The sequence below is a fragment of the Haliotis rufescens genome, unplaced genomic scaffold (genome assembly GCF_023055435.1).
Source record: "Haliotis rufescens isolate VD_foot unplaced genomic scaffold, xgHalRufe1.0.p SCAF_8, whole genome shotgun sequence".
In the NCBI taxonomy this organism is placed as follows: domain Eukaryota; kingdom Metazoa; phylum Mollusca; class Gastropoda; order Lepetellida; family Haliotidae; genus Haliotis; species Haliotis rufescens.
Window position 1 is genome coordinate 13,332,797 of NW_025964372.1, and position 27,491 is coordinate 13,360,287.

General features: G+C 40.8%; 1 protein-coding gene across 1 annotated transcript; it reads left to right on the top strand.

Moving 5' to 3' along the window:
• LOC124117392 lies at positions 1–27,491 on the top strand. Its single transcript, XM_046479241.2, has 15 exons — positions 1–73; positions 8,026–8,214; positions 9,854–9,940; positions 10,672–10,764; positions 13,131–13,225; positions 14,150–14,241; positions 17,092–17,468; positions 18,036–18,125; positions 18,324–18,501; positions 20,629–20,820; positions 21,047–21,229; positions 22,327–22,470; positions 24,160–24,289; positions 25,074–25,144; positions 25,396–27,491. Exons 2-15 carry the CDS (start codon positions 8,081–8,083, stop codon positions 26,209–26,211), a joined length of 2,682 nt encoding a protein of 893 aa, XP_046335197.2. The 5' UTR covers positions 1–73; positions 8,026–8,080; the 3' UTR covers positions 26,212–27,491.

Sequence of the window (27,491 nt, forward strand, 5' to 3'; positions counted from 1 at the left end):
CTTCGATTATGTTCCGTCATGACTAAAAACAAAATAAATGCGAGCAAAATCTAGTGACTGGTTGAGAAGAAAGGTAAGGCGTGTATAAATTTGATTCATCCTGTTTTGGATTAAGGCGCATGAGGAATGCATCACAGTATATGCTTATGTATAGTTGCATCCCACTGGGTGTTGTGCTCGGTAAATGCAATGTGCGCTTGCTTGCTTTCGGCAGCGTATCGTACTTCGCACCAGCGCCAGGACAACGTAGGCTAGATGTCAAGCACTGCATCGCCATCAACAAATCTCGGTGTTCACAAACCTGCCCTATGCTCACACATGTTGCAAGTTGGTGAGAGTTATGTACAAAACGCTCAAAGGACAAAACTGTTTGAAATCGTGTATGACAGCTGCTGACCTCATGTCATTTGATATTATCGATACATCAAAAACTTAATGATTACCTGTAGGTTTTATTTCTGTTTTTCCCCATTTCAATTAAAAATGCTTGCGGCTAAATCCAGAAAAAAAGAACAGCATCATAAAGTGGCTATTAGCAGAGACAGAAAATTATGATAGAGGGATAGCCCTCCCCAACAGTTTATCCAGAGACTATACCGTCAGTATATGGTCTCTTGTTTATCATAAACCATCAGTGCTACGGCCTGGCATGACACCCTGCTGTTAACCTCCCTGTACTGCTGCAGATACACAATAGATGCGTTGACATTACCAACTGACCATTCTGGTAACCACGTAAACAATATTACATAATTCCCTTAGCCAAGATTTTTCTGACTGCGACCCACGACAATCTAATAAAAGGACGGCTCTTAGCGGATTACAATAATTTATATCTTATCACTCATTAGCACATGGTTGCACAGTTGGTTGCAAATTATTCGCTGAACATGTGTGTGGTCTGCAAATAACGTGTCCTTATAAGCCCAGGACATTTTTTTCAATTTACATTCAACACAGCCATGAATGACTTCATTCCCCAGGACAATTTCGTCTTGGACCTCATTATTTTACATGGAGAATTAACACACTACAACCAGGGGTGGGTTTTGGATAACTCTTGGTCTGGAGAGTATGACATTGATATTACCTCTGCCTAACCATCATCGGGGTGGTCGGGTAGCCTAGTGGTTAAAGCGTTAGCTCATCACGCCGAAGACCCGGGTTCGATTCCCGACATGGGCACAATGTGTGAAGCCCATTTCTGGTGTCCCCCGCCGTGATATTGCTGGAATATTGCTAAAAGCGGCGTAAAACCACACTCACTCACTCACTCACTCACTGCCTAACCATCAGTAATATCTCCAAAAAAGTTTCAATCAAAGAAAATGATTGAAAAAAAATTTGACGACTGTCTACGATTGTAGGTTTTCGTTGTCATGTGAATAATAAGCATAAACAAGCCGATATCAAAAGTATTAGAGCAGGTTCGGCAGTATTCGGACAGTGGCAGTACCCGGACACCCAGCAAATTAACATGTGTTAAGAATTGACCTTCACTTTGTGTGAGTTCATTGGAGTATGAACCTTCATAGAGTGAGGGCCAAACTGTATGAACGTCGGAGCTTGCACTCCAATGAACTCACACAAAGTGAAAGTCAATTCTTATAATTTTTTTATCACAATTTCTTACCTCAAAGGATGTAGGCCAAGATCTAAACACAATTTTATTAAGTACGTGTGACTTCAAGTTTACACTGACAGCCAAACAACAACCAGCTATATCGCGAAAATAAAATAGTTCCCCAAAAAGAGAGGTGACATGAGCGTATGGATGCACAACTTGCTCTTCAGAAACATCTTACGCAACACATGCGTTCAAATAATATCACCATTAGATGAGAAAGGTCTGTAAAGAACTACCTCAGTAAGTCAGTCACAATGACAGCGCGTCGTAATACATTTACAAGTACAAGACATCAAAATGGCCGACACGATAAACGTGACGGGAGGATTTCCGAAGTTGTTAATGAACCTGTGGCGGTTACATGTGTTAGGCTAGTCATCATTGATCAACTGACCGATTATTGAAAGGTGATTAAAGATGCGTCAAACAGACACCAAGGTAAATTTCGTAGATTGCTGGAGACGGTCACTGTCAGCCTAGACACAGATCGAGTCGATACTGACGATAATTTGGATGTGCAACTTTTCGTTTGTTCATTAGGATGGGCCGTAGCGAGGAAATTCGTGAACAATCATGCAGTCAAGCTCTCTTACGTTTCTCAATGTATACTGAAATGCTGAGACCAAGATTAAAGGTTCTAAATGATCAGAAATAATGCTTATGAATGTTTTCGTGCTAGGGAATTTACCAGGGGTTTCCCCAGGAATGTGGAAGTAGTCCGTCAGTGTTTACGTCATTTCAAGAACACGGTCTCATGAAAAACGTATGAACGTCAAATTGTGTCGTTCATACACTTATGAACGTCAATTTCGCGGTCATGTGACCGACCTCTTGTCCAATGGAAAAGCCGTATATCGCGTAAACGTCAAATTAAAAAAATATTACACAATGAACATGATGAACAAATGTACTGATGCGCATAATTTATACACAGGCTTCTTCCTCTTCCTCCCTGACATCAGCAAAGATTTGTCTGCTACTGGTAACACTCAGGTAGAGTACATGTTTTCCCACGTGACTATGCCGCCCACACATTTTGTTGTGTTTTGGCAATGCATCACAGTTTCTGATGATAAGCTTATAACTTCCACATGACTAGTTTCTGGTCTGTTTTTCTGTTTTTGATGACTTCTAGTGAATCGACCCCACCAACATGGGAACGTTTGGCGTGAAAATTTTAAAAATAATGCTATTAAGCTGTGTCCTCAGAGAAATTATGTGGGAAGGCAGTACTAGGACAGTCGACAAATAAAATTTGGAAATACATGTTAGAAAAAAATTAAATACAAATCATTGAAAAAGAAAATGCAAAGTGAAAAGGTTAGGTGTTTTTCGATCGTAAGTGACATATTTTAAGAGGGTTCTGATTGGGGATGGGTTGAGGTGGTGCACGTGACTTGTCTTTGGAGATGTTATTCTGAGGCTGAGTACAGTATGTCGGTTGCATGTTTTTAGTATAAATATTCAGTAACTGTCAATCTCATCAATAAGGATGTTATCTCAGTGTCGTTTATCAATCTTAGGATAACATGCACGCGGTGTTTTCGATAAAAAATGTTTTCTTTTGCGTTGAAACTGAAGTTCTATATATTTACCGTCAGTATATAAAATTTATTCTATTTTTAAAAAATCAGTATATATATATCTTGTGTTATGCTGCAATTGTATAAGCGAAGTTACAAAACCCACGCCCCCCAAAAATATGAAACTGTAAATTGCACAGGAACTCAGAAACTGTAACTTACAGTGTAAAAAAATTTCATCCAGACGCAAGCAAGATAGGTGCAACAGTTCACCATATTCCCGATGTTCTTAAAATATATCTCCAGATTATCTTCATATCATGTAATAAATCCAGCTAGATTTACATGCAAATATGCATGGCCACTCTCAGGTGTAAAATGACACTATGTTAATCAATGCATCTTGTCTTTATTTCATTTAAATTCGCTATTATATTATAATGCTAATAGTTCCAATGAAATAAAGTTTCACATTAAACTACAAGTGTTGTAAAATGAATTCTAGATGTGATCGAGAATGCGTTTCGCAAGTAATCAAATGTTATTTGTTAATGCCAGTTTGGGGCTAGCAGTGATAATGCGATTTGCCAGAGCCAGAGATATTATTCAAAGGGAGGCTACTCTTAAAATCTAAAGCAAAGAGGATGATTGTAATTTTACAATCATTATTCAATATGACCTGATTAATATGAATATTTCAGCATACAAATAATTAGTTCTTTCAGGTATAACAGTACAGCTTCAACAAGAATGGTACCAGATATGTGTATATATACTGAGCCTGTACTAGGGCTGGGACGGGTAACTCGGGTACCGGGGTCGGGTGTGTACTGAGTAGGACCCGGGTACCCACAGGACTACCCAGACCCGTGGTTAGTCATGTGATATATAGTTTAATGACAAAAATTATCTAGAACTCTATGGTTTCACTACAAGTCACTAATTTTCACATTTCTTTCTGTCTATGCACCCATTCCTTCTGACTTTTCATATGGTTGAATAAAGATATAACTTCAGTGTATGCATGACCAGATTGTTTAATACATGTATCTAAATACGTTTTGCAAGTGCTGTGGTAAAACAAAATTCCCAATCGGACATTTTGTATCTCTTGAGACCTACAGTGGGTACCCGGATAGGGTCAGGTAATAGGGGGATGGGTACCCGGGTAGTAAATTTGGACTCGTCCTAGACCTAGCCTATGGTAACGTTTGTAGTTTTCTAAATTGTTTTACCACAGTTTTCTATTTATTCCTGATCAATCAAATACAAACTTTAAGCTTTAACCTGGGACAAGGCATATTTCTATTAATAATGTGAATATTAAAACGAAACAAAACATCAAACTCTGATATATGTAAATGTATTTATTATAGAAAAAGTCAATAGACCATCTATACATTTTAATGAATGACACCTTCTGGTTGTCTCAAACTTCTCTTAGAGTAACCTTTCCGATGACTGCAGACATACACCTCCTTTTTTCTTGGCATTTACAAAGCAAATGATAATTTCATAATACATATATTTTCGTATTATGAATTTTTATTTTTGTATGATGATTTCATTGTTGTCTACATTACCATGTAGATAATTTATACCTACATGGTATAAAACAAAAACTAAATTAAATTTAGTCGGGATTAATATATTCCAAATCTACAGAAGATAACAAATACAGTCATCGTCAAAATATGTAGTTGTCTTCCTAGTGGTAAGGTAGCCTAGTGATTAAAGTTTTCGCTCGTTATGCTGAAGTCCCGGGTTTCGATTCCCGACATGGGTACAATGTGTGAAGCCCATTCCCGGTTTCCCCTGCCGTAATATTGCTGGAATATTGCTAAAAGCAGCATAAAAACATACTTACTCACTCACTCACTGTAGTTTTCTTCAGCAAGCTGTGATAGAGGGCTTACTGAAACAAAGTTAATAGGTATGTTAAACCTTACAAAAATAATTTTGATATCAATAAAAATTAAAAGCTTTGTAGAAAGTTTCAATAGATATCTTCGGACCATAATCACAGACAAAATGCATGTTATGTCATCTGTATAGTAATTTAACTATAAATATATGATGTTGCTATGGTCTCTGCTGTTGGGTTGTCATGTTGTTATGGTCTCTGCTGTTAGGTTGTCATCTTGCTATGCTCTCTGCTGTTGGGTTGTCATGTTGCTATGGTCTCTGCTGTTGGGTTGTCATGTTGCTATGGTCTCTGCTGTTAGGTTGTCATGTTGCTATGGTCTCTGCTGTTAGGTTGTCATGTTGCTATGCTCTCTGCTGTTAGGTTGTCATGTTGTTATGGTCTCTGCTGTTAGGTTGTCATGTTGTTATGGTCTCTGCTGTTAGGTTGTCATCTTGCTATGCTCTCTGCTGTTGGGTTGTCATGTTGCTATGGTCTCTGCTGTTGGGTTGTCATGTTGTTATGGTCTCTGCTGTTGGGTTGTCATGTTGTTATGGTCTCTGCTGTTAGGTTGTCATGTTGCTATGGTCTCTGCTGTTAGGTTGTCATGTTGCTATGGTCTCTGCTGTTAGGTTGTCATGTTGCTATGGTCTCTGCTGTTAGGTTGTCATGTTGCTATGGTCTCTGCTGTTAGGTTGTCATGTTGCTATGGCCTCTGCTGTTAGGTTGTCATGTTGTTATGGTCTCTGCTGTTAGGTTGTCATGTTGTTATGGTCTCTGCTGTTAGGTTGTCATGTTGCTATGGTCTCTGCTGTTGGGTTGTCATGTTGCTATGGTCTCTGCTGTTGGGTTGTCATGTTGTTATGGTCTCTGCTGTTGGGTTGTCATGTTGTTATGGTCTCTGCTGTTAGGTTGTCATGTTGCTATGGTCTCTGCTGTTGGGTTGTCATGTTGCTATGGTCTCTGCTGTTAGGTTGTCATGTTGTTATGGTCTCTGCTGTTAGGTTGTCATCTTGCTATGCTCTCTGCTGTTAGGTTGTCATGTTGCTATGGTCATCACTAGTCCGAGTCATCACTTGATTGTCATGATAACGTCCTGAGTTTGATTCCCCACATGGGTGTCCCCTGCCATTATATTGCAGGAATAAACGTGAGACCAATTAAACCATACTAATTCTGTCATGCACTCACTGTAAAAGTGGGGGCACAGGTGGCCCAGTCGTCTAAGGAACCGCGATTCGCTGTGCAGAGTTGCGTCCCCTGGACACTCCAGAAACCTATGATTGTGGGTTCGATTATGTTTCCAGGTTTGTCAGCACCATACCCGCGCTCGTGGGTTTCACCCAAGTGGTAAACGTCTGAGACCTGCATCACTTCGGGCTTTCCTCCCACATTAAGCTGACACGCTGTGATATAACTGGAATACTGTTAAAAGCGGCGTTAAACTCACTCACTCACTCACTCACTGTAAAAGTCTTCACAAAATATGCCTTAAGGTTATGCTGTTGTCATACTTGAGGATGTAGACAATATAAACTAATAGGGCTGGGACGGCTAACTTTGGTACTCGGGTCAGGTGGGTACTGAGTAGGACCCGGGTACGCACAGGACTACTCGAACCCATGGTTAGTCATGTGATATATTGTTTAATGAGAACAATTCACTACTACAACTCCATGGTTACCTACAAGTCACTAATGTTCGCATATCTTTCTGACTGTAAACACATTTCTTCTGACTTTTATATGTTTTATAAGTGTATCTAAATACTTTTTGTGAGGGGTCTGGTAAAACAATTCCAAATTGGGTATTTTGTACCTAACTCTTGAGACCTACAGGGGGTACCCAGGTAGGGTTGGATAATAGGGGTCGAGTACCTGTGTATTTAATTTGGACTTGTCCCAGCTCTCGTAAACAAGGTTCTTGTCATCAAATGCTCCTATCCTACCAGCACATCCTACCAGCAGTTAGACAATGCCAAGCCTCTCTGCTGGCTATGATATAGAGTCAAATTTGTCAGAATTAGCATCACAAAATGTCCACATTTCTTTTGTCCAGTTATTCTGCTTATGGTAAATGGTAGTTTTATTGATACTGTCTTGTAGGTGCCCTGAATACAGGTAAGACTTGACTATACAGCTACCAGTATATGTCCTATGGTTTGGTTCAGGAATTCCAAGTGTCATTGTACCCCAACATTGGGGGTTATTTCGCATGATATTCTTTTCAAAACAGGTTTGTCTGGTCCACACTTGATCATATACAGGCTACAGGTGATTTAGCTATATTCATGATATTATTGCCGAATGCAAGTGAAGAAACAAATACAGCAGTTACCATGGTTACCAATTTTAGACCAACAGGACAATGCAGGAGTGGTTATCATCAGTGTTGTTATGTAACATGTCGTAGAACAAACTATAAATAATTCGTTTGACTTACACATGTTATAAGTTACCTTTGTTGCACATGTTGCACGTGGTAATACTTTGAGATGTAAGTGCCATATGACTTCTGTTACATGTCCATGCACCAGTGAAGACCCGGGGTACAATAGGTCTTCAGCAACCCATGCTTGCCGTAAAAGGTGACTAATGGGATCGGGTGGTCAGGCTCGCTGACTTGGTTGATGCATGTCAGCGATCCCAACTGATATCAATCACTGGATTGTCTGGTCCAGACTCAATTATTTACAGACCGCCGTGATATAGCTGGAATATTGCTGAGTGCGGCGTTAAACAACCAACCAACCAACATGTCCATGCTTTATCTTGATCATGTAAAATGCAGTATTTATTTGTTGTTATACTTTGCACGCTGAATCCCTTGGGGATTCCGGGTTTGGTCCCCAGCAACCTTCTCTGGTTGTAAGAGGCGACAACACGGATGGGGTGGTGACACTCAGTGACTTGATTGTATGTCATGGTAGTGGTGGTACTTTCAAGTAACGTTGTTCACTGTGTTATTTCCAGGGCTGATGAGGACAACCTATGCCAGGAAACCAGCTCTCCCACCGTCAGCTTCACCATGGCCCGCCCCAAGGAACAGGCTTCAAGGATGGCCACTGGCTATCAGAGCGCTGCATTTCTAGATAAATGTATCAAAGAAAAAGATCGTGTCAAGGCCAAATTAGCACAACAGCTGCGGGATGATGTTTTATGGTAAATTTTATGTCGATCTTGAATGGATGACATCGGAGATCTTTCAATGAATGACATGTTGACAGTTGGTGACCACTGTTGACCATTGGTGACCATTGTGACCATTGGCGACCATTGGCGACCATTGGCGACCATTGTTGACAATTGGTGACCATTGTGACCATTGGCGACCATTGTTGACAATTGGTGACCATTGTGACCATTGGCGACCATTGGTGACCATTGTGACCATCGGCAATCATTGTGACCATTGGTGATCATTGTGACCATTGGCGACCATGGGTGATCATTGTGACCATTGGCGACCTTTGGCGACCATTGTGACCATTGGCGACCATTGGTGATCATTGTGACCATTGGCGATCATTGTGACCATTGGCGACCATTGGTGACCATTGTGACCATTGGCGACCATTGGTGACTATCGTTGACCGTTGCTGACCATTGCTGACCATTGTTGATCGGCTTCAAGCTTGTCAGTGGACGTAAATAACTCCAGTGTGTCAGGTCTTCAAGTTTTTATGCTTCTTGTTTGTTTTTATGTAGTCCAGGCATCCATTTCATTTCCATGTTTATCATAATTATTTGGCCACACTTTGTCTAATTTTATGGTTAACAAATCTTATATCTTGTATATGATTAGATTATCTTTGGATTGTTACTAGTGTTGATATGAAAACCAATTTTCATTTTCCCCCTGTGAAGAAAACCGTTAAATCTGCTTGTCCAAAGGTGAAGGCTGCTGGTTCAATATTTTATAGGCACCATCTTGAGTTTTAGCTCGGTGACATCAGCGTTAAGCCTTGGTCTGGACTGAAGTGTCAAGTTGCTTTACTGATCACACATAGTAATTCTTGCACACATTACTGATCCTGTGAATAGGAAGTTTCTGAAAATGTAGTGAGGGGAATAAATGTATTACAACATATCCTGTCTTTATACAGGTGTGGTGATATTTTATTTTAGTTTCTTGAAAATCTTCAATTTGGACTCGAATGCAATATTCTATATGTCAGACAGCCTTTGGGTCGGGCAAGTTTGTCATTTCCACAACTTGATATGAAGTTTGTGTGATCTTTGGCATGACAATATTGTCGTTGGTTTTAGATAAATAAATAATGTCTGTTCTTAAAGCGTAATATTGGTGAAGACCAATACTAATGTCAGATGCAGACAACAGTTTTTGAAAGAAGTATGGACCAGAAGATGTTTTCATGTTGAACAATTGCCATCTTAAAGTGGCACTTGATATCGAAACTTGTTGTACTGTCAGGTGTGTTCCTACAAGGTGTGAAACGATACATCAGTGCATGGTGCATCGTGAGTCTTCATGCCACAATACGATACATGATACATTTTTTACTGTATCGATGCAAGACGATACACTTGCTAAAATAAATTATTTACTACTCATTTAATGCCCCCCAAGTGTTTTTGTCTGTCAGATACTTCAAAATGTGTTGTAATGAGCGTTTCAAGCTACTACGTATAGCCACTACAAACATGTGTCTTCAGCTAGCTTTTCCCTTTGAACCTTCTCTGAAATATTTAGAGTCAAGGAGTTTCAACGAGACTTGATGAAAATATGAGTATCTACCTATGTTATGTTGCCTTACTGAACACTTTGATTTACTTTCAGCATGCTAAGTGAAGAAATCCACACAGACTTGACAGTGACCAACGGAAGCAAGCACATCCAAGCACACAGGGGTGTCTTCCTGACAAGGTGCGTTCGTAGCTATGGTAACACCATACCCATAATTGGCAATGAGAAAACCATAAAGGAATTGTAAACATATACTCTCACTCTATAAAAACACACACCAAAATCTACCTCTGGAAAATATGTTTCTGACCCATTTTGTTCATTTAATGAATACTGAATAATTACTGAAAGGTTCTGAAGACGAAAGGTCACATCTGTCAGAGAACCTATGGTCCCTGCATAATTTCAGAAATAATCAAGGTCTTCTACAAAAGCCATTTATTGATGTTCAGTCGTACTTCCTTTGTTAATCATGATGATGAAAACACAGGTTACAGATCAACGTAAAATCAGGTTTTCAATATGTATTACTAAACTATTCATAGTTTTAGCCTTTATCTCTTGTTGTGAAACACAGTGAAAACTCTTTTTGCAATACATTAATTTTATTTACAGTGTATTTAAAAAGTAACTATTACAAATGATATAGTGCAGAACTTTCAAAATAAATTTGCAATTGAGACACTGCATACATTTGATGGTTGGTCAGAATACAAATGAATGACAACTATAAATCCATGGGACAACACTACTACTGGTTTCAGTGTTTCAGTGACCAATATCTGCCTGTGAAGTACCTGGTTTGTTGAGTTGAGTGTACGGGATAGGCTGGATTGTTTGGTAGAATTCATGTTCTTAAGTCATAGCTGATATCTGGAGTGTAAGTAGTCAGTCAACCATCTTTATTTTAGGGTTGGTTCTATATTCCCGGAACTGCAAAATCCTGCCGAGACTAAAGTGTCGTTGAACAACCTGAGTGACACAGACCTGGACACCCTGGTCAGGTAGGTGCTGACCAACAATACACAGTCTGTGTGTCTGTTTACAGGTACCTCGTGGGTGGTCAGGTAGGTGCTGACCAACAATACACGGTCTGTGTGTCTGTTTACAGGTAACTCGGGGTGGTCAGGTAGGTGCTGACCAACAATACACAGTCTGTGTGTCTGTTTACAGGTAACTCGGGGTGGTCAGGTAGGTAGTCGGTGTGTCTGTTTACAGGTAATTGGGGTGGTCAGGTAGATAGTCTGTGTGTCTGTTTTCAGGTATCTCGGGGTGGTCAGGTAGATGGTCTGTGCGTCTGTTTACAGATATCTTGGGGTTGTCAGGTAGGTAGTCTGTGTGTCTGTTTACAGGTATCTCGAGGTGGTCAGGTAGGTGCTGACCAACAATACACAGTCTGTGTGTCTGTTTACAGGTATCTCAGGGTGGTCAGGTAGATAGTCTGTGTGTCTGTTTACAGGTATCTCAGGGTGGTCAGGTAGATAGTCTGTGTGTCTGTTTACAGGTATCTCGGGGTGGTCAGGTAGATAGTCTGTGTGTCTGTTTACAGGTAACTCGAGGTGGTCAGGTAGGTGCTGACCAACAATACACAGTCTGTGTGTCTGTTTACAGGTAACTCGGGGTGGTCAGGTAGGTAGTCGGTGTGTCTGTTTACAGGTATCTCGGGGTGGTCAGGTAGATGGTCTGTGCGTCTGTTTACAGATATCTTGGGGTTGTCAGGTAGGTAGTCTGTGTGTCTGTTTACAGGTAACTCGGGGTGGTCAGGTAGATAGTCTGTGTGTCTGTTTACAGGTATCTCGGGGTGGTCAGGTAGATAGTCTGTGTGTCTGTTTACAGGCATCTCGGGGTGGTCAGGTAGATAGTCTGTGCGTCTGTTTACAGATATCTTGGGGTGGTCAGGTAGGTAGTCTGTGTGTCTGTTTACAGGTAACTCGGGGTGGTCAGGTAGATAGTCTGTGTGCCTGTTAAAGGTACCTCGGGGTGGTCAGGTAGGTGCAGACAACCCAGACCCGTGGTTAGTCATGCGATATATTGTTAATAACAAAACAACAATAAAACTCCATCTTACACCACAAATCGCTCATGTTCACATTTCTTTCTCACTATGCATGCATACTATCTGACTTATATGTGTAAGTAAAAGATAAAACTTCAGTCAACTTTAGGGTGTGCACTATATGATTGTTTCATACATATATATTAAACTTTTTTACTAGGTATGCAGTAAAACAGTTCCCAAACAGACATTTTGTAGCCAAATCTTGAGACCTACACCGGGTACCCAGGTAGGGTCAAGTAACAGCGGGTCAGAAACCTGGGTAGTAAATTTAGCCTTCTACCAGGCCTAGTGTATTTATTCCATGTCAATTTGTGACTTAGTCATCACACTAAATTCACTAGTTTCTAATCAATGGCTGATATACCCTCGGGATGTTGTTTCGGTCCTAGGACCATCTGGTTTGAGAGTATGTCTCACATAAGTCCAAATATGGAGGTGATTTCCAAGCAGATGATGCATTCGTCACCGCTCGCCTCTTTCCGTAACCTGCAAGAAGACTCATCCCCCTATTGATGAATGTTTTGTGTGAAAATACGACAAATCAATCAGAACGCGTGTATGATTTCAAGTTCTTCGTCAAAGAATCCCTCAGACATATTTTTTTATTTTACTTATGTCTTGCATCTAAATATATACTCAAGACACAGTTAAATGTGTTCAATCATACTGTATAATTCCGCATGTCCAGATGTGCTTTAAATTGCATCTGAAATATTTATAATATATGGGGAAATATATGTGAACCATCACACAATGAGTTGAAAATTGTTTTAGGTATGCCCGTTTCCGCTAAGATGGAACCCGGTCGCAAAAATGGCCATGAGAGGGGCACGAGTCGCTATTCGGGTTGTCCCGGAATAACAAGACTTGGTCACGAATGGCAGATGATGGTCTTTTCTTTCTTTGCTTGCTTGGTTCTGCTAATAAGATAATAGTCCAAAGTTGTGTGTTTAATCAGGTGAATGTTTTTATTCAGTTAATGGTATTTTGAAATCACCGGTAGGTCTAAGGTGCCTGGTATTTTGAGCATAGTGTATCTCTACCATTGTGTAGAGTTGATCACCTCTCTTATGGGTCTATCTGCACAGTTTTATACATGAGTTCATCACATCAGTTCACAATGATTTTAATTAACAAGCATTTAAAACATTTAATATTTCATTCTAATTGACTTTTGATGTACTTTAGCAAATTTAATGATCCAATTCTAATACATTTAGTATTGTGACACACATATACATAATCACACATTTCACTAGGTACAGTACATAGGCAGCTTCCCCACAGTAAGGTGTGTGTCTGGTGTTACAGGGAGGTGTACTACGTGGAGAATGTGCTGTATATGTGCGCCTACAGGGATGACCTGCCCCACCTCAACGGCGACACTCAGCACAGCAACGGGATAGGTGAGGAGGGACTGCTTCTGTTTAATCTTACATTAGGTCAATCTTGTGGAGGAGACTGGTACTTGGGTAAAGACATGGTACATGTATATTAAACTGACATGGAAATAGGTAGGTGTATACTTTGGCATTTGGACAGGACAAATAGTGTAGCCATGATACTTGTTGATTTGCTGTTTACTGGTTACATTGCTGTGACATTTAGTGTTCTCATTTGTTTGTGTGATCAAGATGTGAGTATTTTAATGACACTTGTCATTTTGCCTGTACATTTGCTTATTATCATTAATACATCCTTACTATTAAAATGTTTTCCCTGTTTGTTGATTGACATAGCAATACATGGAAAATACTTGATTATATTATGAATGATTTATGAATGTTATATTTTTAAAGCTAATTGTTTCAGTATGAACAAGAAATATAGGTAAGCAGCGTTAGAAATTGGCACTAGTCTTGTAGTCCTTACCAAACTGCCCAATGGTAAAGGTATCCTAAGGACTAGTAGAAATTGGCCCATTTTAAGGGGTTTGCTATATGTTATCATTATAAGGACTAGTGGCCAAAAGCTGTTAGTTTCTAGCCCTGGTAAGAAGTGTTAAAATGTCAACACGTTCTCTAGTCCACTCTGAGAGGCAGTTCACAATTTGGTAGGTATTGACTTCTTGATAACTGTGACCAGTGGGCTCAGATATGTTGTAAAGAAATAGTTAGTTCCAGAAAACACTGGAAAATGTATTTTGTCTTTCACTTTGTGTTGTTTGTATCGCAATAGTTTCTGAAAACAAACATGAGAGTTAAAGGGAGGTAATTGTGTAGATTTGTCTGAAGTTCACCAGGTGGTCAGACTCTGAACAGTTGCCTCCCTTTGGTCATGCAGCCTTCCTTGTGTTCTTCCAGTTTATCAGGTTGTTTCTCCTGTTGCAGAGGATGGGGACCTCAAGGAGGTGATTATAGAGGAGGCACACAATGGAGATGTGGGGGATGTGCTGGAGCAGAAGCTCACAATGTTGGAGACGGTCAGTAACAACAAACTGCTTTAATCACATTAATCATGTAAATACTGTAATTGGTTAACTATAGCAATAATTGAAATATTTCTGGTAAGGAAAATATTTTGAGATCAAATTGCTTTGATGAAAAAGCATCCATGCATTGAATTATTTGTTTTGTATTAAAAACAGGAGGCTTTGACATTTTTTACATGCGTAAGATCACCTTGTCAAATTGTACTTTTGAAGATAAGTCTTTGTATGTTGGTTGGTTGGTTGGTTTGTTGTTTAACACCTCACTCAGTGATATCCTAACTATATGACCGTGGTCTGTAAATAATTGAGTTGGGACCAGACAATCCAGTGATTAATATCATGAGCATAGATAAAAAAAATTGGGATCAATCAGATGCCTCAACCAAGTCAGTGAGACTGACCACCGGATCCCGTTAGTCACCTCTTACGACAAGCATAGTCGCCTTTTACGGCAAGCACGGGTTGCTGAAGACCTATTCTACCCCGGATCTTCATGGGTCGTCTTTGTATGTGATGGAATCAGATTTTGAAGTGTGTCAGATGTGACTCCTCTTTGGGTGTAACATTTGTTGTGCTTGTATAACTATCCTGTTATTTGCCATGTGGGCACAGCGGTTCACAGTGGTTCAATCAAAATTTGCTGTCATTAGTTGTTCATAGGAAAGTGGATAATTTCTGAGATCAACAAATCTGTTCTGAAGTAGGCAAGTTATTCCTGTTATTACACTATTTGGTTATATCGAGATTTCAGCGTATAAATTTGGCTGTAAGTGTTTAATTTTATTCAAAGCTTCATTCAATATTGTATACATTACTTTCGCCAATAATCATGTATGAACTGATCAGCAGATGGCACCAGCTCACCGCTTTTTACAGCAGCCATGATCAGATTACTGCCATTAATTCATGGAAATGAAGCTTGGTTGTATCATATTCACTTGTGGTTGTGTCATATTCACTTGCGGTTGTGTCATATTCACTTGTGGTTGTGTCATATTCACTTGTGGTTGTGTCATATTGCCTTGTGGATGTGTCATATTCACTTGTGGTTGTGTCATATTGCCTTGTGGTTGTGTCATATTCACTTGTGGTTGTATCATATTCACTTGTGGTTGCATCATTTTAACTTGTGGTTGTGTCATATTCACTTGTGGTTGTATCATATTCACTTGTGGTTGTGTCATATTCACGTGTTGTTGTATCATATTCACTTGTGGTTGTGTCATATTCCCTTGTGGTTGTGTCATATTCACTTGTGGTTGTATCATATTCACTTGTGGTTGTGTCATATTCACTTGTGGTTGTGTCATATTCACTTGTGGTTTCATCATTTTAACTTGTGGTTTCATCATTTTAACTTGTGGTTGTGTCATATTCACTTGTGGTTGTGTCATATTCACTTGTGGTTGTATCATATTCACTTGTGTTTTGTATCATATTCACTTGTGGTTGTATCATATTCACTTTGGTTGTATCATATTCACTTGTGGTTGTGTCAAATTCACTTGTGGTTGTGTCATATTCACTTGTGGTTGTATCATATTCACTGATCATTGGGCAAGTGGTTGTATCATATTCACTGATCCTTGGGCAAGTGGTTGTATCATATTCACTGATCCTTGGGCAAGTGGTTGTATCATATTCACTTATCCTTGGGCAAGTGGTTGTATCATATTCACTTATCCTTGGGCAAGTGGTTGTATCATATTCACTTATCCTTGGGCAAGTGGTTGTATCATATTCACTTATCCTTGGGCAAGTGGTTGTATCATATTCACTGATCCTTGGGCAAGTGGTTGTATCATATTCACTTATCCTTGGGCAAGTGGTTGTATCATATTCACTCATCCTTAGGCAAGTGGTTGTATCATACTCACTTATCCTTAGGCAAGTGGTTGTATCATATTCACTTATCCTTGGGCAAGTGGTTGTATCATATTCACTTATCCTTGGGCAAGTGGTTGTATCATATTCACTTATCCTTGGGCAAGTGGTTGTATCATATTCACTTATCCTTGGGCAAGTGGTTGTATCATATTCACTTATCCTTGGGCAAGTGGTTGTATCATACTCACTTATCCTTAGGCAAGTGGTTGTATCATATTCACTTATCCTTGGGCAAGTGGTTGTATCATATTCACTTATCCTTAGGCAAGTGGTTGTATCATACTCACTTATCCTTAGGCAAGTGGTTGTATCATATTCACTTATCCTTAGGCAAGTGGTTGTATCATATTCACTTATCCTTAGGCAAGTGGTTGTATCATACTCACTTATCATTGGGCAAGTGGTTGTATCATATTCACTTATCCTTAGGCAAGTGGTTGTATCATACTCACTTATCCTTAGGCAAGTGGTTGTATCATATTCACTTATCCTTGGGCAAGTGGTTGTATCATATTCACTTATCCTTAGGCAAGTGGTTGTATCATACTCACTTATCCTTAGGCAAGTGGTTGTATCATATTCACTTATCCTTAGGCAAGTGGTTGTATCATATTCACTTATCCTTAGGCAAGTGGTTGTATCATATTCACTTATCCTTGGGCAAGTGGTTGTATCATATTCACTTATCCTTAGGCAAGTGGTTGTATCATACTCACTTGTGCTTGTATCATATTCACTTGTCCTTGGGCACGTTGATTTTCAAAAAGAAATTGACCCAGATATGTGGACAAGGATTTTGTTATGATGACACTAGCTCATGATCCTTTCAAGATCTTATCCATTCTCTTAAGAGAAAGTTCAATGGAAATAATTATAAATATTGTCTGTTATTCTTTAATAACTGTTTATTTTGTCATGTGTGGCCGAAACTATATGTTGGTTGTTTTAATTCAGGCTACCATTCTTAATGAGGAGATCATCCCAGACGAAGTGCCTTTGAAGCAAGCTTCACCCACTGGCAGTTCCAGTGACAGTGCTAACCTGACGGACAGTGAGTCGAAATGTCACGCAGCAGTACCTGACACTCGCAATAACCTTCAGGAACAAGTGAACAACAGCAAGCTGGACGACTCAACAAATGGAATCTCTAGTGAGACTGTGTATTGTCGAGTGTTAGGCGAGTCCCAGGGCCCCACCGACCAGCCCTACAGTGTGCCCCTACCCCATGAGACATGCAGCAGACTAGGCACGGACCTACTCCGGATGTTTCTGCAGGAGATTGGCTGGGACACCACATTGGTCGTGGCAGGGCATGAGTTCAAGGCACACAAGTAAGGAAACACTAGTATGGTATTTAGATATTATCATATGAGCATACATGTCATACTGATGTTTACGAATCGAGTTTCAGAATTCTTGTATTTCCTGAGAGAAAGCGAGGGTAATACATGAATTCTTACCATTGTTTCCGAAAATCAGTGTGACACACATGCAAGTAATAATTTCTTTATTACCCATTATTTCTTAATCCTTTTTAGAAAAATCCCATTAGAAAAATGCACTGATCATAACTGCGTTTTCGAAAACCAAAATTGTCGAATGAGGTCAACAATCTTCAGCTATGACATCATTTCAAGTGTGATGTCACAATAAGATTTGAATGAGGTCAACAGTGATGTCGGGATGTTGGAAACAATACACTGGTTCAGGTCAAGTTATCGTATTTGCCAGAAATCTTTATTTTTCTTCTAATCTCATCTTTATTGTAGTCAAGCAGTGTTATAAATAAATTAATGAAAAGTCTCTGGTTTTAATGCTAGTACATTAGTAAGCATGCATTGTGCTTGTAGACTTGAATGATCTGCTTGAATGATCTGTTGTGGTATGCTCTGCTGTAGATACCTCCTGGCTGCCCGGAGCAGGTACTTCAGTGCCATGTTTGGGGGACTGTGGTCAGAGAGTGGTGCCCATAAAGTGATGCTTGAGGGGTGAGCCATTAAGTATGTTTAGTGCTGTATGTGGTGTGTCCTAGAATTCCACATTGCAGGACAAAAAGGCCAATAGATTTTGCCACATTTTTCTTATGTTTTCATGAACAAAAATATGTGTTCCAAATGAACCATGATCTAAAAGTCTAAGTCTAAAACAGAGTTGCTCTGTAATCAGCTGGTGTGTTCGTGTTCCAGTGTGACGCCCTGTGCTGTAGAGCAGGCCCTCCTGTACTTGTATGGAGGGGTCATTGACATCATCGAGCCGTGTGAGCTGACAGAACTAATCCAGGTGGCCGACATGTATGGCCTGGAGGGACTCAAGGATGTTGTCTGCTACCATGTCAAGAAGGACAGCTGTCACTTCTACCATAAGGTGGGTGTTTTGTGTGGACACACGTTGTTCTACCTTGTCAAGGACAGCTGTCACTTCTACCATAAGGTGGGTGTTTTGTGTGGACCCACGTTGTTCTACCTTGTCAAGAACAGCTGTCACTTCTACCATGAGGTGGGTGTTTTGTGTGGACCCACGTTGTTCTACCTTGTCAAGGACAGCTGTCACTTCTACCATAAGGTGGGTGTTTTGTGTGGACACACGTTGTTCTATCACGCCAAGAAGGACAGCTGTCACTTCTACCATAAGGTGGGTGTTTTGTGTGGACACACGTTATTCTATCATGTCAAGAAGGACAGCTGTCACTTCTACCATAAGGTGGGTGTTTTGTGTGGAGCCACGTTGTTCTACCTTGTCAAGGACAGCTGTCACTTCTGCCATAAGGTGGGTGTTTTGTGTGGACACACGTTGTTCTATCATGTCAAGGAGGACAGCTGTCACTTCTACCATAAGGTGGGTGTTTTGTGTGGACACACGTTGTTCTACCTTGTCAAGGACAGCTGTCACTTCTACCATAAGGTGGGTGTTTTGTGTGGACCCACGTTGTTCTACCTTGTCAAGAACAGCTGTCACTTCTACCATGAGGTGGGTGTTTTGTGTGGACCCACGTTGTTCTACCTTGTCAAGGACAGCTGTCACTTCTACCATAAGGTGGGTGTTTTGTGTGGACACACGTTGTTCTATCACGCCAAGAAGGACAGCTGTCACTTCTACCATAAGGTGGGTGTTTTGTGTGGACACACGTTATTCTATCATGTCAAGAAGGACAGCTGTCACTTCTACCATAAGGTGGGTGTTTTGTGTGGAGCCACGTTGTTCTACCTTGTCAAGGACAGCTGTCACTTCTGCCATAAGGTGGGTGTTTTGTGTGGACACACGTTGTTCTATCATGTCAAGGAGGACAGCTGTCACTTCTACCATAAGGTGGGTGTTTTGTGTGGACACACGTTGTTCTATCATGTCAAGAAGGACAGCTGTCACTTCTACCATAAGGTGGGTGTTTTGTGTGGACACACGTTGTTCTATCATGTCAAGGAGGACAGCTGTCACTTCTACCATAAGGTGGGTGTTTTGTGTGGACACACGTTGTTCTATCACGCCAAGAAGGACAGCTGTCACTTCTACCATAAGGTGGGTGTTTTGCGTGGACACACGTTGTTCTATCATGTCAAGGAGGACAGCTGTCACTTCTACCATAAGGTGGTGTTTTGTGTGGACACACGTTGTTCTATCATGTCAAGGAGGACAGCTGTCACTTCTACCATAAGGTGGGTGTTTTGTGTGGACCCACGTTGTTCTATCATGTCAAGAAGTACAGCTGTCACTTCTACCATAAGGTGGGTGTTTTGTGTGGACACACGTTGTTCTACCTTGTCAAGGACAGCTGTCACTTCTACCATAAGGTGGGTGTTTTGTGTGGACACACGTTGTTCTACCTTGTCAAGGACAGCTGTCACTTCTACCATAAGGTGGGTGTTTTGTGTGGACACACGTTGTTCTACCTTGTCAAGGACAGCTGTCACTTCTACCATAAGGTGGGTGTTTTGTGTGGACCCACGTTGTTCTATCATGTCAAGAAGTACAGCTGTCACTTCTACCATAAGGTGGGTGTTTTGTGTGGACACACGTTGTTCTACCTTGTCAAGGACAGCTGTCACTTCTACCATAAGGTGGGTGTTTTGTGTGGACACACGTTGTTCTACCTTGTCAAGGACAGCTGTCACTTCTACCATAAGGTGGGTGTTTTGTGTGACTACAATTTGTGTATGCATAACAACAATTATTATGCAGTAACAGTAACTATTGTCATGAGCTCCAGCAAACATGGCGAAAAGGTCACATTTAATTTTCAAAATTTAAAATTCAAAATTGTAGAATTGTAAATGAAGAATCCATGCATTGTACATGTTGTACAGTCCTCAATTTCACAATACATAAGGAGTACGCACCAGAAGGGGGGCGTGTGTTACCATTTCATGATGATAGGCGTTACCCATGTTAGATTCTCAGTTGACCCTATAGTGAAGGGGCCAGGACAGAAGTGTTTCTCTCAGATAGTCAGCATGTTGAGATACGATGAGTTGACTGCCTCGTTTCTTGTCCTTCCAGCCATGCCCTACTTGTGCAGCCACAGCAGCCCACGCCCTGACTCTCTCCGTCACCTACAGGCTGGAGGAGGTGAAGGACCGCACCTTCAAGTGGATGAACAAGTTCTTCACCAAGATTGTAGCCACAAAGCAGTTTGCAGGAATGCCTGACTCAGTGCTGGAGATGTGTGGAGACTTCATGATTGAACAGCTGGTAGGTGTACACAGTTTGCAGGAATGCTTGACTCGGTGCTGGAGATGTGTGGAGACTTGATGATGGAACAGCTGGTAGGTGTACACAGTTTGCAGGAATGCTTGACTCAGTGCTGGAGATGTGTGGAGACTTGATTATTGAACAGCTGGTAGGTGTACACAGTTCAAGATTCTTTATCATGTGTAGATACATGCAAAATACTAAGCTCCTGATGTTTTTCTTGCAGACGGATCAAACTGTGATAGACACAATCCTGGAGTGCCACAAGCTGACGAGCAAGCTGCCCAGGGTAAAGTGGGCAGAACCAGTGCTGGAGCTCACCTCCAAGCTTATGGACTGTTCCATTGACTTCACAAGTCAACACTTTGTAACCGTGGTGCGATCTCAGAGGTTCCTGTCTTCTGGGAAGGTAACTATGACAGGTCTGTGTGATGGAGGTTAGCTGCCCCTAGTGTATCAGCTTCTTCTGGGAAGGTAACTATGACAGAGGTCTGTGTGATGGAGGTTAGCTGCCCCTAGTGTATCAGCTTCTTCTGGGAAGGTAACTATGACAGAGGTCTGTGTGATGGAGGTTAGCTGCCCCTAGTGTATCAGCTCCTTCTGGGAAGGTAACTATGACAGAGGTCCATGTGATGGAGGTTAGCTGCTCCTAGTGTATCAGCTACTTCTGGGAAGGTAACTATGACAGAGGTCCGTGTGATGGAGGTTAGCTGCCCCTAGTGTATCAGCTCCTTCTGGGAAGGTAACTATCACAGAGGCTCCTGTGATGGAGCAATATTCCAGCTATATGACAGTGGTCTATAAATAATCGAGCTTGGACCAGATGATCCAGTGATTGACATTATGAGCATCGATCCATGCAATTGGGATATGATGACATGCATTATTAAAGTCAGTGAGCCTGACCACCCAATCCTGTTAGGCACCTCTTATGACAAGCATAGTTGCCTTTTAAGGCAAGCATGGGTTGTTGAAGACCTATTCTAGCCCTTATATTCACAGGTCATCGACAGTATATAAATCTTTAGTTCTGAAGACAGTTCAGTAGCATGGTATCAGTGGAATAGCAATCAGACAAGTGTGATCACCATGATGACCTCGATACACTAGGAGTCCGGCATTATAGAACCTAATGCCCATTGTTGGCATGTGAATGATTAAAAAAATTAGTTACCTCAAACTAAGTCAGGCTGTGATGATAGGTTTCCAATCTTTCTAACATTCTGAGAACATCCCTTGCATTCAACCAGACGACTGTCTAATCAATGAAACGTATGCTAGGGCAGCAAGTGGCATAATAGAAGCTGGCAAGTTATTCATATCACAGAGCTCACATTACCTGTGTGAATATTGAGGGTGACACCTGAAGTAATGAGCTGTAAAAATGTGTCCATCATCTCTTTGCACGCTTGGCCGTTGCTATAGTAACTCCATAAAAGTTAGGATGATTATCATCAAATGCATTTTTTTAATATATTTGTTGAGTGAGACATTTTCTTACATCAGAATGCTGCATGGAGCGTGAGTGTGTTGGAGGACATCTTCAGCAACGTGATCGATGCCCTTGCGCCACAGAAAGCGTGTGAAGCCTATCGCGCCCTGCTCATGCTTCACGAACACTCCATCGAGCAGGAGTGTCCATGGGGAGAGGTGCGTACTGTTACCAGTGGTCGTCTTGTGTTCCTCGTCACAGTGTTTACAGATACACTGCTGTTCCTTCATACTGGCGCCATACCTCTGTATCTGTATACTCAGGGGTGTAGGTAGACTAGTGGTTAAAGTGGGGATTTTGTCACGCCCAAGACCCATGTTCAGTTAGTCCATCACTTGAGTCCCTGCCATAATAAACTGCCCAAACATTGATAAACATGTTGTAAAGCCCAACGACATATTGGTCCTGCTGGTAAATACATCAAACATGTATACAATGGCATTGCATTCTTTGTCATCAGATTGCCTTGTTATAATTTCTTGTTGAAAATGTGAACCAATTTTGTAATGGATTTTGGCCAAATATGGTTCTTCTTCTTGAAAGACAGATAAGTTTTGTGGTCAGTCACATGGAATAGTGACCAGGTCAAAGGTCGTGTAGGATTGTGAGGTAGTTATGCAAATAATGTTGCTGGGTAAGGACCCAATTCAATCTGTATACACTGGTTAAATTAAGAACCTGTACATTTTGTTTAAAACTGAGCAGACTTGCAGAACTGACATTGTGTTGACTATGAAGCATGATGACAAACACCGGGGTCTATTCGTAAAGTGTCAGTGTAGATCATTTTTATTGTGTTACAACTGCAGACAGAAACTGCTCAGTCCTAACCGTAGATCATGTCCGATCAAGAAAAATTTAAATGTCCGGTAAGCAAAATTTTAAACTGGACATTTAAGATTCCCAATCAGACATGTCCGGCGCATGTGACCGTTTCGGAACTCCTGGTGTAGGACAATGTTAACTTTGTTTTTTTGTTTCATCAAATCTTCATATCATTGGGTTAAAAAATTTAATTAGCATGATTATGCCCCAAATATTTTCCTGACATTTTTGGTGCCAAATTTAGGTTATTTTTCATTAAAATGGGTATATCTTACATAGAAATATGTTTTTTACTATAGGTTTTGCTTATTTGAGGCACTTATATATATGTTGTATACAATATGTTTAAAAATATTTATGTTTAATTGCAATTTTTTTTATATTGATAGCTTTTACTGTGTTTACTGTAACCAATAACCATAAATAATAAATATGTAAGGAAAACTTATTCAAGGCAAAAAATATTACTTTTATTCTGCAATGGAATCTACAGAGGAGAAGTTATGATGTTACATACTATTTCCGTAGTTCTAAAGTAACCACCCAGTTCCCTTAATATGGCTGTGTTATCCTTCTATTCAGTCACTGGAGTTCAATTGTACTTCTTTTAGATGAATGTGTTTGCTGAATTTGAAATGCGCCACTACCATATTTGATTGTCCTAACCATGCCACCGGAAGTTATGTTATTAAACTTGAAGTGCTTTTGTCTTTGCTATTGACGTAACAGGCACAGGACTTTCTGTGGCCATTTTGAAATCCAAGATGGCCACCCAAATTGGGCAAACATTGTTTTGAGCCCAATAGATTTCTGAAACCTGATCATATGTTCAATTCATCTAGCACAAAATATAAGATTATAGCAAAAGTACCCGCAACCACGGTTTTCCTTCCATACGCGATTGCAAGTTTTTCAGGGTTGTGAATAGAAATGGACAGGTCAAAGTAAACATGTGACATCCTAATGTTAAGTGGGTGGTGCCAGTGTGGATCTCCCTCTGTAGTCTACTGTTGTGTGTGCAGGACATGCAGGCCTTGCTGAGTACACTCATCTCGTACAGCGAGACGTACATGAAGCACTACATCCACCAGGTGACGCTGTCCCCCGATTGGAGAAACCTGCCAGCGGACATCAGGGAAAGGATTCTCAAAAGTTAGTTTCACACTTTCTACCAACTTTCATGTTTCCATTCCCGTATGGATTCCATTTGTGACTAAACTGATAGTTTCCTGTGAAAATGGTGGGTGAGGATTGTAAGGGAGGATCGATAAAGCTACCTAATATCAAACTGCCTGGGCATGTCACTGTCTAGGAGACCAGATCTCAGTTATTGGACAGGTCACAACCAACTGTCAGCTGGCTATATGTGGCTTGCCTTGACAGGTCACAACCAACTGTCCTGGCTATATGTGGCTTGTCTTGACAGGTCACAACCAACTATCAGCTGGCTATATGTGGCTTGTCTTGACAGGTCACAACCAACTGTCAGCTGGCTATATGTGGCTTGCCTTGACAGGTCACAACCAACTGTCAGCTGGCTATATGTGGCTTGCCTTGACAGGTCACAACCAACTGTCAGCTGGCTATATGTGGCTTGCCTTGACAGGTCACAACCAACTGTCAGCTGGCTATATGTGGCTTGCCTTGACAGGTCACAACCAACTGTCAGCTGGCTATATGTGGCTTGCCTTGACAGGTCACAACCAACTGTCAGCTGGCTATATGTGCCTTGCCTTGACAATGTCTGCTTCCTTCACTGGGCAGCCTCTGTATTATTGCTCACTATTGCAGAAACACCAGGCATATGAGATTATAGATGGGTAGTTGGGAGTTTTGTTAATGTATCCAACATTCCATTCTCATATATTGTATATTCCATTTAGATATACTGCAGTGGTTTCAAGAGTCACACTGTATATTGAATTTTATATTGTAGGTGCCTCATATGTGTGTATAGAACAGGATCTTACAGCCATGACACAACCACCACTCCTCTCTAACAAGAAGGTGGGTTTCACACAGTCACCAGCTATGACAAATGGTGTCTCAACTGTCCAAGATCTGTGTTTCAGGAAAATAATACATTACATTTTTCAGACTTAGGATATTCCAGAGAAATACTTTCGCTGGCTGAATATGTTGTAACACCATGTATCTGATTTAAGATATTTTATGCTTATTAAGAATTTAGAATCTGTGTACGGAAAGGCATGAATTAGATACAGATATTTTCATTGCATTCCATTCCTTCTGTTCAGGGAAACAGGGATGGTCACAAAACAAGAAACAATCCCAGACCGGATAGCAACAGGTCAGCTAGGTTTGACAAATCCCAGGACAGTGCCCAGTTCAGGACATCAAATCAAGTAAGAAAAACACCAGACAGACCAGCTCTACCCCTGCCATCACCAGGAAGGTCATCACCTAGAGATAAGGTCAAGGTCAGGTCTTCTGACCTGTCAAGGAGATCGCCACCAAGACCCAGCTTACCTTTCAGGTCAGCTGGTTCAAGGTCTCAGTCAGCCAAGGACAGTATGCCAAGGTCACAAAGGTCACCTCCAAAAATGTCTGGAAAAACGGACAAAGAATCGAGACCACAGTCTACTCATTCCAATTCAAGGTCACATGAATCACTACCCCCTAAACAGGCCACCCCATCCCGACCCCCACCGACATCCTCAAGGCTTCAACAATCACTACCCCCTAAACAGGCCACCCCATCCCGACCCCCACCGACAACCTCAAGGCACCTACAAATGTCCTACTGCAGCCCCAGGCCCATTGATTCGAGAAGTAGACTTAGTTTGTCTCCATCCCCGGGTCCGAGAGGAGCATCATCAAGGTCACGCTTGCCACAGCGGGTCATGCCGTCCTTGCGACCCGCTCGGAGCACGGGTAGTCTTAACCGATCATGTGACCTGAGTGAAAACCAGCGAAGTGCATCAACCAATAACCTTGACTTTGATGGCTGGGGACTGAGACGCCGTGAGTACTCCATGACCAATCTAGATACACTGGTACCGATCCTGGAAACAGCCTTCACCATGCCAGATATCTCAGACATAGAGAAGTAGAAACACCTGGGATTACCGTTTTCCCATTTCAACTTTAAAGATGTGCAGATATATAATTGAATTTGGATAGAAAACTTTTCTGTTTGCAGGAATTTAAGATTTTGCTTCATTTAGAAAAATCATAGGTTATTTTTACTTGATAAATTTACCACTTTTGCCACGAGAACACATTTAGCATGTATAAAATATGCACATATATACATATATATAAACCTCTATCACATGTGTTTTCTTGCATTTATATCAACACATTAAGTGTGTAGGAGGTTTTGAATATTCATTGCATGTGGATGCAGTTATTTGGTCTCTTCAGGAAATCCTCAATGTGCCTACATGTAGGAGAGTAATACTGGTTGGAAATATATCCTGTGGAGTTGTATCATTCTTTTAAAAATGTAAAATAGTCTTACACATTCAATGTTCAATTGTGTATTTTAGAAACACATTCTGTTCCGTGTGTTCCATGAATAGTACTTATAGTATCAAGTTACTTCAACACTTCTCATCTGAATCAACTTTGACTGTGTGGATAGACAGTCGAGCTAGTTTGCCACTTGTCATCATGCATATTGATATAGCAGTGAATGAAGGACTACGTTACTGACAGTGTCCAAGTTCCACACATGGCACTAAGTACAGTGTCTCTACCGTGTCTGGCTCAACGCCGTGGAGCACAGTACAACACACAAGCCAAGAAGTAACAAGACTCTTCCAAATAATGTAATTATATTCCACTTGTGTGAAAACAACTTTCTTCTTCATTTACAAGAAGTGTTGGCTGTTTTAGTGATGTGATATTGTATACTGGATATATGGCACAACACATCATTGATGATAACACTTCTTGTACACAATGTGATACTATTAGACAGAATCATACATTTAAATCATCCTGTAAATATTGATGTGTGTGACTGATCTCAACCTAGTGGAATTCTGTGTTCTTTCTTTGGGGTATCCTCCCAAAACTTCAACATGCCAAAACCGCACTTCTAATTTGTTTCCTCAATGTGTTTAATTTCTTATTGTATTTTTCTTAATCTTAAAATCTTAACCATATTTTGATTTTACTAGAAAGTAAATACACTCAAACACACAACTGTTGGAACTTCTAAATGCAGCTTAAAGACAAAACACATAAACCTGTTTGATCCCATGTTGATTAACATGCAATCTCATTAAAATCAGATCTTAGTTCTCGCTATTGCTAAACAAAGATCTGAGGACATCCCATTACGGGTCATGCAGAATGAACTTTCATCCAACCAATCAGAGTGTTG

Bases quoted from the DNA above. Each gene is read 5' to 3' on its own strand.
- LOC124117392 (XM_046479241.2), top strand. From the start codon at position 8,081: ATGGCCCGCCCCAAGGAACAGGCTTCAAGGATGGCCACTGGCTATCAG. The intron at 18,126-18,323 runs GTGAGCCATTAA...TTCGTGTTCCAG, and splicing joins CATAAAGTGATGCTTGAGGG to TGTGACGCCCTGTGCTGTAG. The intron at 24,290-25,073 runs GTTAGTTTCACA...TTTATATTGTAG, and splicing joins CAGGGAAAGGATTCTCAAAA to GTGCCTCATATGTGTGTATA.